At 40.7% G+C, this 13,179-nt stretch overlaps 1 protein-coding gene across 1 annotated transcript in view; it reads left to right on the top strand.

The window, feature by feature from the left end:
- TRIO (trio Rho guanine nucleotide exchange factor) overlaps positions 1-13,179 on the top strand; it is a 244,272-nt gene that overhangs the window by 75,992 nt on the left and 155,101 nt on the right. The window contains exons 2-4 of the mRNA XM_015813007.2: positions 358-432; positions 8,993-9,107; positions 9,967-10,159. Coding sequence (XP_015668493.2) covers positions 358-432; positions 8,993-9,107; positions 9,967-10,159 — 383 coding nt within the window. The remainder of the gene's footprint in view (positions 1-357; positions 433-8,992; positions 9,108-9,966; positions 10,160-13,179) is intronic.

Genomic DNA, 13,179 nt, shown 5'->3' with positions numbered 1-13,179 from the left:
TATAAGTAAGGGATGGTGTTAAACTATCTTGCTGAAATGGTAAAGATTTTGGGTATTTGAAGAACTAATTAAATGAATAATTTTTATTAATACGGAGGAGATGGATTGTTTAAGTTTAGAGTTTGGAGTTAGAGATATTAATATTTGTTTACTTGTATTTGAATATTAGCCTAGGTTTGGTTTGGGAAGTCCGGGGGGCAGGGGGATGGGATATAACATTGTGTAATATCTGTGATGTATTTCTTTTTTTTATGATGAAAACAATAAAATTTTATATTGAAAAAAGAATAAGACTCTAAAATAATGATACTGTTCCTGTGCAACTGGACTTAATATCCATTTTGTTTTTGTCTTCAGGATTTCGTAAAAATGATGAAATGAAAGCTATGGAAGTCCTTCCAATCCTCAAGGAGAAAGTTGCATACCTTTCAGGTAATGTAATATAATGTGTTTATGATCCTGATTTGTATTACTTAGCTTTTTGGTGAGAGATTGCTGATAGTGCAGTACATAGTTATGACAACTGAGCAACAATGAATATATCTTCAATTATTTATTGTATTTCTTCTGATACATGTTCAAACTTTCAGCATTTTGTCAATTAGTTTTCTCCAACAAAATCTTTAGGCAGAACTACTCAGGAAAAAAAAAAGAAATAGAAATGATCTAGTACAGGGCTTTTCAACCTTTTCACCCATTGTACCACTTTTGGGATATGCCAGTATCCGAGTACCACCAGTCGCCTAGCAAGGTGTCAAAAACTTGATGACACCCCCCCAAAAAAGGAAAAAAGTGATAAAGTACAGGTAGTCCTCGACTTACAACAGTTGCTTAGTGATTGTTCGAAGTTACATTGGCACTGAAAAAAGTGCCCCCCAAGCCACAGCCGAGCAAGACACCTGCCTGTCCTCCCGGCGGTGCTCTTCCTCCTGTCCGAGATTTTCATTGTTGTGAGCATTTCTGTTGAGGATTGGCAGCGGGGGTGGGGGGCTGTTTCGTTTTTATTCCCCCCGTCTGCTGGGTGGTTGCAGCAGGTTTTGGTCACATGACCCTGGGACACTGTGACCGTCATAAATATGAATTAGTTGCCAAGCATCTGAATGTAAATCACAAGACCCTGAAGATGCTGCAACATTCCAGCTGATCGGCGCTTCTTCTGGGCTCAGCAGAAATGCCAGGATCACTGCTGCTTTCCAGCTGATTGGTGCTTCTTCAGGGCTCAGCAGAAGCACCAGGATCAGTGCCAAGCTCCAGCTGGAGCCTGGCGCTGATCCTGGCACTTCCACTGGGCCCTGACAGTGCCAAAGAAGCACCGATCAGCTGGAAAGCGGCACTGATCCTGGCGCTTCCGCTGAGCCCTGACAGCCCTGCAGCTCCAGCCATCTCTCGCTCAGGCTTCTGCGGTGCTGCCATCACTTCAGATCATTCCCCTCCCCCGCTACCACTTTTCTAGGATGGTTGCGTACCACCTGCCAGGTGCCAATGTACCACAGGTGGTACCCGTACCACTGGTTGAAAAGCCCTGGTCTAGTACAAATCAGTCTTCTCAATCTCAGCAAACTTTAAGATGTGTGAACTCCTAGAATTCCTTAGCCTGCATCATTCATACAACAGGAGATGGACATTAACCCACCCCCAAATGCATGGGTTATGTAACCAGTTCACAACATGAGAGAAGGAAGTTTGAAGATTATTCAAGTGAGGCGTGTTATCTCTTTACTTTCACAAATAGTTTTCTTTTTGGGGAGGGGGGTTTTTATATTTTGTTGGATAGCTTCAAAATACTCAACAATTAGCTATCATTCTTCCATGAAGCCTTTGGTGTGATTTTGGTTTTTTGTGTTTACCAAGACTATTGCTGTGAACTAAATACTCTATAGTTACTTTGAATGCCAACGCTTAGGACTTTTGTGTAAAAATAACACAAGATTTTTCTTTTTTAAAAAAACCTTGCACACACCATTGCTCTATTCACATCATTCTTTTTTTTTTTTTTACTTCTGAACATGCTATCTAGAAATAAGATATCCTTGTTTCATTATCCCTTTGTTCTATTAACTCCGTGTTTTCTACCTAGGCATGTTAGTTTCCACCATGCTTGGCTAAAATGGATGCTATAGTTCAATACATTTGGAGGGCAACAGTTTGTTGGTATTTATTCCATAACATAATGACCATATTTTGAACACTTGCTTCCCTGGTATTATGTGCTTAATCCCTGTCTAGATTCTAAATCATTGGTAAAATGAGAATGGAGAGCAACTTGATAGAAAAAACAAACCCTTGATCTAATATTGTCATATACTGCAAAAGGTATTGATATTATCCTGGTCTCTTTCTTTGAAATCTCTGAACAATTGGTTACTTAAGAACATGGGTTCTAATAGTATGACATTGCAGAATGAAAAATGTAAAGTTTGTTCATTGATCTATAGTTTCTGGTTCCCCTTGTTGGAAGAGTTTTTGTCTGCATTAGCTCACACAACATGTACACAATGTAGAGTTAAGTTGCTTCTGTGGACCTAGTCCAGAGGTAGGCAACCTTGGCTCTTTTATGACTCGTGGACTTCAATTCCCAGAATTCCTGAGTCAGCCATGCTGACTCAGGAATTCTGGGAGTTGAAGTCCACGAGTCATAAAAGAGCCAAGGTTGCCTACCCCTGACCTAGTCAAAGGGCTGTTACATTCTACCTCCTTTCCTGGCCTCTGAAAGTAGGAATGTGAAGGAGTGACCACAAAGTGGATCTAATGCAAACTGTAATCGCTGTTTGCTCTATTTTCAACATATACACTTGCAGACAAACACTCAACAGCCTTGCTGATCTACATGGGAGGATCACAAAATGGGGATAGCACAGATAATGAAACAGACTTAGGCATTCTGTATGCAGAGAAGCTCTGACTCTGATCAGGCCATTATTATGCAGGTTTGTTTTTTTAACTGAAGTATCAAATGCAAATCAAATCACAGAAAAATGGGATGCTGGCCAACATTGCGGGAGATGTGTGAATTGTGGTTCACTGTAGAAGCAGTAAATAAGTGCCTTCTTCATACTTAACATCAACCTAGTATATCATATTACATAAATAAGTTCTTTGACTGTATTTGCACATTGTATTTACTCAGGCTTATGAATAAGCATGGAACACATCTTATCACCGCTCCTGATTTCTCCTTCCAGGTATAGGGCTTACTGCAGTTTTCCCCAGCTTTCTTCACTCTCCAGATGTTTGGGTGACAGCTCAGCAAAAGGGAATTGGAGGAGTTAATCCATACATCTGGAAGGCACACAGATTTTAGAAAGTTGGTGTAATATATCTCTGAGAGTAAGACATACACTATGCGTAGTCTCAGCCAACCAGACAATATAGTTATGGCGTGTACTAGATTTATTTATGGTTATGTTCTCTGGCTGATTGAGTCTGGAAGTAATATATGTCCTGCATCATACACTAAGTTGTATATTACCCAAATATGGCTGTTTGCTAGTCATATTGGTTGGAAGTGCGGGTGGGAGAGAGAAGGAAGAATTGGCACTAGCAAGCAAATGTACTCATACTTAACCATAAGTCTAAATAAACATGACATAAAAACTGGCCCTCATCCACCCAAATCTGCAATATGGGAATCTTCCCTAACAGAGGTGTTGTATAGGCTACTGAAATAATCTAGATGCATTGCTTTAAACTCTCGAGAGCTGTATAAATGCTCAGGATTAGTACTTGGAATCTCTGTTTGTAGCTGTCACACTTACTCCAAGCTGAATGTATGTCTTGAGATCTGGCTCAGAGATTTGGGAAAATAGCAGAAACTGGGTATAATTTCACTGAGATATTCTTCTCTCTTTTTTCCTTTCTGTTATCCCTTTACAACAATCTTCTGGTTCTTCTATTGCCAATCTGTTCCTCTTGCCCCTCCTCCATATTTCCTTTCTTGAAATTTTGGCTGGTTTTTTTTTTAACAAGTGTTGATAAAGGGCCTCTCTATGGCTTCTTCTCTTGTGCATTTACTTATGTGTTCCAACAATGATGTCTTGGGTGTTGGTACAGCTCTTCCTCTTGAAGTTCACATTTAAACTAGTCCTTTTTAAATGTTTGTTGTCCGCACACAAATGCACACACACACACACACACACCACCACCACCACCACCACCAGAGTATGCGAGAAAGAGCTTGAGAGAAGAGATGCTGCCTAGGAACAGTCAGATAAGAGACAGGGCAACCCGCCACTGCAGAGGGCAGAGATCCCCAACCTTTTGGGCACCAGGGACCGGTTCCATGGAGAAAGGTTTTTCCACGGACCAGAGAGTGTAATTTTGTGTGTTGCTTGCATCCCACTGATGGGACTTTGCTTGTTTGTGTGGACCGGTTGCTGGCATGCCGTGGCCCGGTATCAGTCCACGGACCAGGGTTTGGGGACCCCTGGAATAGTGGATAGGGCAGTGATGGCGAACCTTTTAGAGACCGAGTGCCCAAACTTCAACCCAAAACCCACTTATGTATTGCTGGGTGCTGGGTGGGTGTGGCCCGCCGGGTGGGCGTGGCTACAGTGGTCATGGCAGATGGGTAGGCGTGGCCAGGGTGGGCATGGCCAGCTCGATGTTGCTCCTGGGGAGGGATGCCTGTGAGGGCTGGGCAGGGTTGGGAAAGATCCAGGGGTCTCTGGTGGGTGGGGCGGTGGGCAGGAGGCTGGTTCTGCGAGGTAAGGTGAGGCAGGGCAGGGGTGCCATGTTACAGGGCAAGGCAAGGCCGGGGCCGGGGCGGCTGCTGCCTGACACCATCGGCCCCCGCACACAAAGGCCAGCAAGCGCATGGGTGCTGGGATGCATCCGGCCTCGTGGGACCTCGGCAAGTTAGCGGGCAGCTGGTTGAAGAGGATGGTTGCCATCTCCGGGGCATGGCACGCGTGCCCACAGAGAGGGCTCCGAGTGCCGCCTCTGGCACGCGTGCCATAGGTTCGCCATCACTGGGATAGGGCAAGAGGCTTAAAAGGAACTCTAAATTCTTGGGCTGGACCGCAAGAAAATCATACTTTCAGACTTACAAGATTCTGTTAATGTAGCTTTAGAAGAAAGTAGAATTAGATTACCTCATTGTATTTCCTGTCTGGTCTACCTGGTAAGGCTGACAAGTACAGAATCTACTGTATCTATTAACAATATGGACATCAGGTGATTTAGTAAATTATGGAACATTAATAAAGATTCCAGTTGGGTTTCAGATCAAATTACTTCATATAGGAAACAAACTGCTGCCATTTTGACTGGAACGAAAGCTTCCACTTGGGGATCAGAGCATTACTCACTGTAAACATTGCCATCACGCAAACGCTTCTAAATCCAGGTAAAAATCCTGAAGTGGCTCGAAAATCATCCTAACTGCAATGATTGTCAGAATAGCAAAGCCAGACTCTCCTCTCAATCTATGAGAGAGCACAGATTTCAGTTCTCAGTAAGTAAGCCCGTCCTTGTCCATGTTCCAATATTTTGTTCTTGGTGAGAAAATGAAAACACTGATATAGTTCAGAAAAGATCTCTAATAGCGCAAATGGGCAAATGATGCTAAAGTTAACTTCATAGCTGAGGGAAGAGGAGACAGCCACCTTTCTTCTACATTTGTATTTCATCTTCCCCTTATGTATATGTTTCTGCTTTGTGGAATCAGTGTATCGCTTCTGCATTTGATAACAAAATCTCATTTCCTTGATCAATTTACATCTAGACTTTCTTATAACCTAAGATTAAGGATAAAATCCAGCAGAGCAGTATGCCAGCATTAGACTAAATGTTAGCAGGTCTAATTGGCTGTTTTGTTAACAAATGTGAGGGGCCTGGGAATGGAAATGAACGGAGTATATTATGGCCATGCTTATCAGTGCATTATTTTCTAAACTAGTCGAAAAGCACAGCCTTGGTTTGGAAATGACATCCTTTAATCAAATGGCTTTAGTGCTTGGTGACTGACTATAAACTGCAGTTATAATGAAATAGTGCTTGCCCCAAGATTTTATCCTTTGGTATGTATTCCACTTGCGTTCTGCTATAAAAACTGGCTAGAATGTTTTCCCTACTTCTATATATTCCCTGGCACAATAAATAAAGAATTACCGGTGACCCAATAAAACATGTAAATTAGATTAAATTAAATATTTTACAGGATTCAAAAGAGAGATGGACTGGTGGTTCTGGACTCTAAATAGTATTATCTGTTTAACATGGATTTCAAAGTGGCTTGCAACTCCTGGCTCCCTACCTCTAACAAAGGGACAGGAGTTTTAGATGCACTGCATAAATATCTTTAGACTGAAACAAACAGCAATAAAACATTCACAAGGGATCATGCAAAATAAGTAGTGTACTGAATACTTGGGATAAATAGAGAACAAAAGTAAGCCCAGATTTTCTTTTCTTTTCTTTTATTGTTTATTTCTATGAAGAAAAAAACACTCAAAAATTAGCTCACTGGAGATTTAATAATTTGTTTAGCTTGCAAGATTTAATTATTAACAAGATGAAGATAAAATCTTCTGAGCCTTACTTCAGAATGAATTAGTCTACCTACCTGATTTGCAGAAACAAAAGGGAATATTGTAAGAGGGAATATTGTGGTACACATGGTCCTCAGTTAACAACCGTTTGTTCAACAACCATTCAAAGTTCAACAACCATGTGGGATTCACCTAATGACCACAGCTGGAACTGTAGTTGTAAACACACATAGTCATTTGATGCCGTGCTTTTGTCAAGCACAGGAAATCAGGAGTCCAGACAGTTCAAATGAATATATAGATTTGTTGCGCGCTAAAGCTCTTTTCATGAATCTGAACTACTAACAGTCAAAGCAAATTGGCAGTAGATAAGAGTCAATGGAATTCAAGGTGGGCCGGACTTATCTCTTACGAGCGTGAAGAGACTCGAGACTGATGATATATTGATCCCTCCCTCAAGCTCAGCCTAGTCATCTCCCACAGCAGGGGTCCCCACCCCCCGGTCCGTGGACCAGTATCAGGCCACGGCATGTCAGCAACCGGTCCGCAGAAACAAGGATGCATGCAGCACACAAAATCACGCCCCCTCCGGTCCACAGAAAAACCTCTCTCCACGTAACTGGTCCCTGGTGCCCAAAAGATTGGGGACCTCTGTCCTACAGCTTTACAATCATGTCACTTAGCAATTGGAGTTCCTGGTCCCAGTTATTGTTGTTAACTGACTGAATTTGAAAATTTTACAACCGAAATTTAGAATTTACCTATAAATTGTTGGGGAACTAATTTAGTTCTCCATATTCATTCTTAGAATTCAGTAGTGACTTTTAATCTGTTAAAGCAATATATTAAATTATTTATAGTTAACAATGTTATACTGGAAAATTATAATTTCTATGAGATTTATAAACCCTTGCTAATTAATTTATATGTTACTTTTTAATTCTTTTTTTTTTGTCTTATGTAGTTTATATATCTTTTTTAATGTTCCCCAAAAAGTACCAAAACCCCCCAAAATAAAAAAAAATGTTGGTTTATTGTTCTATGGCTTGAATTCAGCAGTAGAGTACATATAAGGTTACTATGGTATATTATATGTAGCAGCAGAATTTAACCCAGGTTTGTAGTAGTAGCAGTAGGAAAAAAATGCATTTAATAATAAACGGCATGACAAATGTAAAAATGTCGCCTTAATTTTTGCATGTGATGAGAGCCTCCAAGAAGAAGCATATGGGATGGCAAAACATAATCTGGGAGGGAATAGTAAAAATATAAAACCTATAAATTTAGTCTAAAGTTATTACTTGTGACATTTCTGATTACACTGGCTCAGATCACATTCCACCCTCAGCATCTTTGAGTATTGTCATCCAAAATAATCCTAATATTAGTACTCCCTTTCTCTGAGAGATCCAAGTTCAAAAGGACTTTGAAGCCTCCTTTCTCCATTGGAAAGCAGAACAAAGAGTAGCGTCCATTTACTTTCTTACTTGGAGAAGGGAAGTAATGGCAATAGCTGCCATCTTGTATTGTTTGGTACTCTGTGTGAACCCCTGCCCAGAATAAGGCAGATAGCATCTGGAGCTAAGCAAGCTGTACAAGAAGTCACAACCAGTCCTGACTCCATTCATTCCTCAGATTGTGCTTGCACCAGTCTCTTCCATGGATTTATTTTCTTGACATTTTCTTGCTCGTGCCAATAGTTTGGCTTCTCAATCTTGCAGAAATTAAGGGAATGATACAAAGGCATACAGTATCTTTATCGCTCAGAAGCTTAGAAGATTTGAGTCTGGATGTGGTTTTGGTAGAAAACCACCAGGGAATTGTAAATAACTTGGAGGGAGAGGACTATCTTTTCTGTGTTGGCATTCAAAATTGGGATCAGCCACCGAAAATAATTTTAATACACTGTTCTCAGCCTTAAGACATAGGAGAACATTAGTGTCTTAGATATGATAGTAATTTAGGCAGCATTAGAACATGCCCAATATTTTACCGAGCTGACTAAATAAAACATGGTTAAGTTCTTTTTCCTCTTTGCAAAAGGGTTCCCAACCTAAAACGGACAATAAAAAACACAACAGACAGAGAGGAACTGTAGAGCAGGGTTTTCCTTATGAAAATAGCTACATATTGAGTAAACCACTCTGTTCTTTCTAACCCCACCTTCAGTGATTGTTGCAAAGATAGAATGTCTTTGAAGCCATTTGCAGCCCTTTTGACAAGGTGAAGGGTACAAATGGAATTAGATACATATAAAATGCTTCCAGTATATCCATCATAATGTCTGCAGCTGTAAAAGAAGAACTTTCTTACCCATATCTCCCCCTAGTGTTGTGCATTTTAACTGAGAACATACACAGTGGTGCCTTTCTGTGGAAATGCAGTCTTGCCCAAATTCTTGGCTCAGATGCATAGCGAGCGATTGCAGTTCTCTCTGGGACAGAGGCCTTTATCTTCAATGTTTGCCACGGTCTGCAGGCACTCAGTATGTTTCTTTTTTTCAGGTGGAAGAGATAAGCGTGGGGGCCCCATTCTAACATTTCCAGCTCGAAGCAATCATGACAGAATACGACAAGAGGACCTTAGGAGGCTCATTTCATATCTTGCGTGCATCCCTAGGTAAGGGCGCCTTTTTGTGTATTTTGTGTGTGTCTCTGCAGCAAAACAAAATCATTTACACGGGCTATATTTTATGGAAACATGACCAGAAAGTCTGCTTTATTCTTTCATTCTGTCAGTTTTGTATTCTGCGTAATGCAATTTCTGTAATTACATAATTACAAGGAAAGCTTGTCCTGGAAGGAATGAAAGTATCAGGGAGAAAGTGGTTTTGACAAAATTAGAGCTAGTTTTAAGGGGCATTGCTGTGATTTTACTCAAGCATTTCGCTCAAGCATTTGGCAAACAGCAATACTGAAAAGCATCCTTGCCCTAACTCCACATCTTACTGGTGAAGGCTTAAAGCTCACCTTGTGATCTTCTAGGTATTGGTTGCAGAGAAAACCCCCAGAAATGGCATTAAGCATGATACTACAAAGTTGCTTTTCTGAAATTGTTCTCTTTTGAGATGACTGCTTCTTGCTATGATTTGCAGAGTTTTTCAAAAGTTTCAGTGCAGCTCAGATTTTAGGCATTGCTAGTATCTAACTAGAAGAGCCAAGCCTGCTTTGCAAAATATTGAAGGAGAAAATGAAAAAGTCAGATGGGATGTGTGGCAGAAAGGGAAGGCAGAGGAAGGGGGGGGAGGCTTTTACACACAGCTGAAACATGGTTAAGTTTGCCTGCCAATCTTAAAACATGCTGGATAAAAATCTTGTTTTTTTAAAAAAAAAAATCTGGCTGGAGACAATCTTTCCACAGGTAAAACTCCTACTAGGTGGATAGATGAAAATGTAAGCACAATCGACAGATGAATTATCAAGTTTGTACTTGTAATACAGCTTGCCTTTTTAATTGCTGTTCTATTTTTCCTTTCTAGTGAAGAGGTGTGCAAGCGAGGTTTCACAGTAATTGTAGATATGCGCGGATCAAAATGGGACTCTATTAAGCCACTTTTGAAGATCCTACAGGAATCTTTTCCATGTTGCATTCACGTTGCACTGATAATCAAGCCAGATAACTTTTGGCAGAAACAGCGGACTAACTTTGGCAGCTCCAAGTTTGAATTTGAGGTAATGTATTGCAGCAATGGGGGCTTTTATTTTTTTGCAGCGTTGGGCGCACCAAGCAAAGGGAAAACTGCCTTTTTGAGTCTCCTTTCCAGACATTTATGTATTTAATATTTTGCACTTGTTTAAAAAGAAAATCTGCATTGCTGGACCGTGGGAGGAGGAAATTACAGAGCAAGTTATCTATATTTAGAGTAAAGGAAAAAGGATACAGCATTGCTTCATCTTCTAAGCAGTCATTAAATACATAGCTCCTTCTGCGATAAAAGAATAAACTAGAAAATACATAAATGCCAATCATGACCCAGCTTGGCTGGAAGTATTGCCTCTGCTTACTAATGAGGAATCATGCTGTTAAGGATATCTGTCTGCTGTTCAAACATGGAAAACTGTTTATTAATAAAGAGTCTCAATATATGGTTGCAAGTGGTGATTTTCCCGGCTCCTCCTCTGCTATGGTGCATGGCATTTGGTATTAGCTTGGTGTTAGGAATATAATAATAATAAAGTTGGAAGGGACCTTGGAGGTCATCGAGTCCAACCCCCTGCTCAGGCAGGAACCATTTCAGAGAAATGGCTGTCCAGTCTCTTCTTAAAAACTTCCAGTGTTGGAGCATTCACCGCTTCTGGAGGCAGGTTGTTCCACTGATTAATTGTTCTAACTGTCAGGAAGTTTCTCCTTAGTTCTAAGTTGCTTCTCTCCTTGATCAGTTTCCATCCATTGCTTCTTGTCCTGCCCTCAGGCGCTTTCAAAAATAGCTTGACTCCCTCTTCTTTGTGGCAGCCCCTGAGATATTGGAACACTGCTATCATATCCCCGCTCGTCCTTCTCTTCGTTAAACTAGACATACCCAATTCCAGCAACCGTTCCTTATATGTTTTAGCCTCCAGTCCCCTAATCATCTTTGTTGCTCTTCTCTGTACTCTTTCTAGAGTCTCAACATTTTTTTTACATCGTAGTGACCAAAACTGGATGCAGTATTCCAAGTGTGGCCTTACCAAGGCATTGTAAAGTGGTATTAATACTTCACGTGATCTTGATTCTATTCCTCTGTTAATGCAGCCTAGCACTGTGTTGGCCTTTTTGGCAGCTGCAGCACACTGCTGGCTCATATTTAAGTGATTGTCCACTAGGACTCCGAGGTCCCTCTCACAAATTACTACTATTGAGCAAGGTACCCCCTATACTATACCTGTACATTTGGTTTTTCTTGCCTAAATGTAGAACCTTACTTTTTTCACCATTGAATTTCATTTTGTTAGATAATCTTCTGATGCAAAATTATGTGTCACGGATTTGGTCAGGAGACAGTAATCTTGTCCCATTGAATATTGCTGAATGCNCCAGAAATGGCATTAAGCATGATACTACAAAGTTGCTTTTCTGAAATTGTTCTCTTTTGAGATGACTGCTTCTTGCTATGATTTGCAGAGTTTTTCAAAAGTTTCAGTGCAGCTCAGATTTTAGGCATTGCTAGTATCTAACTAGAAGAGCCAAGCCTGCTTTGCAAAATATTGAAGGAGAAAATGAAAAAGTCAGATGAGATGTGTGGCAGAAAGGGAAGGCAGAGGAAGGGGGGGAGGCTTTTACACACAGCTGAAACATGGTTAAGTTTGCCTGCCAATCTTAAAACATGCTGGATAAAAATCTTGTTTTTTTTAAAAAAAAATCTGGCTGGAGACAATCTTTCCACAGGTAAAACTCCTACTAGGTGGATAGATGAAAATGTAAGCACAATCGACAGATGAATTATCAAGTTTGTACTTGTAATACAGCTTGCCTTTTTAATTGCTGTTCTATTTCCTTTCTAGTGAAGAGGTGTGCAAGCGAGGTTTCACAGTAATTGTAGATATGCGCGGATCAAAATGGGACTCTATTAAGCCACTTTTGAAGATCCTACAGGAATCTTTTCCATGTTGCATTCACGTTGCACTGATAATCAAGCCAGATAACTTTTGGCAGAAACAGCGGACTAACTTTGGCAGCTCCAAGTTTGAATTTGAGGTAATGTATTGCAGCAATGGGGGCTTTTATTTTTTTTGCAGCGTTGGGCGCACCAAGCAAAGGGAAAACTGCCTTTTTGAGTCTCCTTTCCAGACATTTATGTATTTAATATTTTGCACTTGTTTAAAAAGAAAATCTGCATTGCTGGACCGTGGGAGGAGGAAATTACAGAGCAAGTTAGCTATATTTAGAGTAAAGGAAAAAGGATACAGCATTGCTTCATCTTCTAAGCAGTCATTAAATACATAGCTTCTTCTGCGATAAAAGAATAAACTAGAAAATACATAAACGCCAATCATGACCCAGCTTGGCTGGAAGTATTGCCTCTGTTTACTAATGAGGAATCATGCTGTTAAGGATATCTGTCTGCTGTTCAAACATGGAAAACTGTTTATTAATAAAAGAGTCTCAATATATGGTTGCAAGTGGTGATTTTCCCGGCTCCTCCTCTGCTATGGTCCATGGCATTTGGTATTAGCTTGGTGTTAGGAATATAATAATAATAAAGTTGGAAGGGACCTTGGAGGTCATCGAGTCCAACCCCCTGCTCAGGCAGGAACCATTTCAGAGAAATGGCTGTCCAGTCTCTTCTTAAAAACTTCCAGTGTTGGAGCATTCACCGCTTCTGGAGGCAGGTTGTTCCATTGGTTAATTGTTCTAACTGTCAGGAAGTTTCTCCTTAGTTCTAAGTTGCTTCTCTCCTTGATCAGTTTCCATCCATTGCTTCTTGTCCTGCCCTCAGGCGCTTTCGAAAATAGCTTGACTCCCTCTTCTTTGTGGCAGCCCCTGAGATATTGGAACACTGCTATCATATCCCCGCTCGTCCTTCTCTTCGTTAAACTAGACATACCCAATTCCAGCAACCGTTCCTTATATGTTTTAGCCTCCAGTCCCCTAATCATCTTTGTTGCTCTTCTCTGTACTCTTTCTAGAGTCTCAGCATCTTTTTTACATCGTGGTGACCAAAACTGGATGCAGTATTCCAAGTGTGGCCTTACTAAGGCATTGTAAAGTGGTA

The sequence above is a fragment of the Protobothrops mucrosquamatus genome, unplaced genomic scaffold (genome assembly GCF_001527695.2).
Source record: "Protobothrops mucrosquamatus isolate PMUCROS unplaced genomic scaffold, P.Mucros_1.0 scaffold126, whole genome shotgun sequence".
NCBI lineage: Eukaryota > Metazoa > Chordata > Lepidosauria > Squamata > Viperidae > Protobothrops > Protobothrops mucrosquamatus.
The sequence above is the reverse complement of the archived record's forward strand: the minus strand, read 5'-3'. Positions and strand labels throughout refer to the sequence as shown.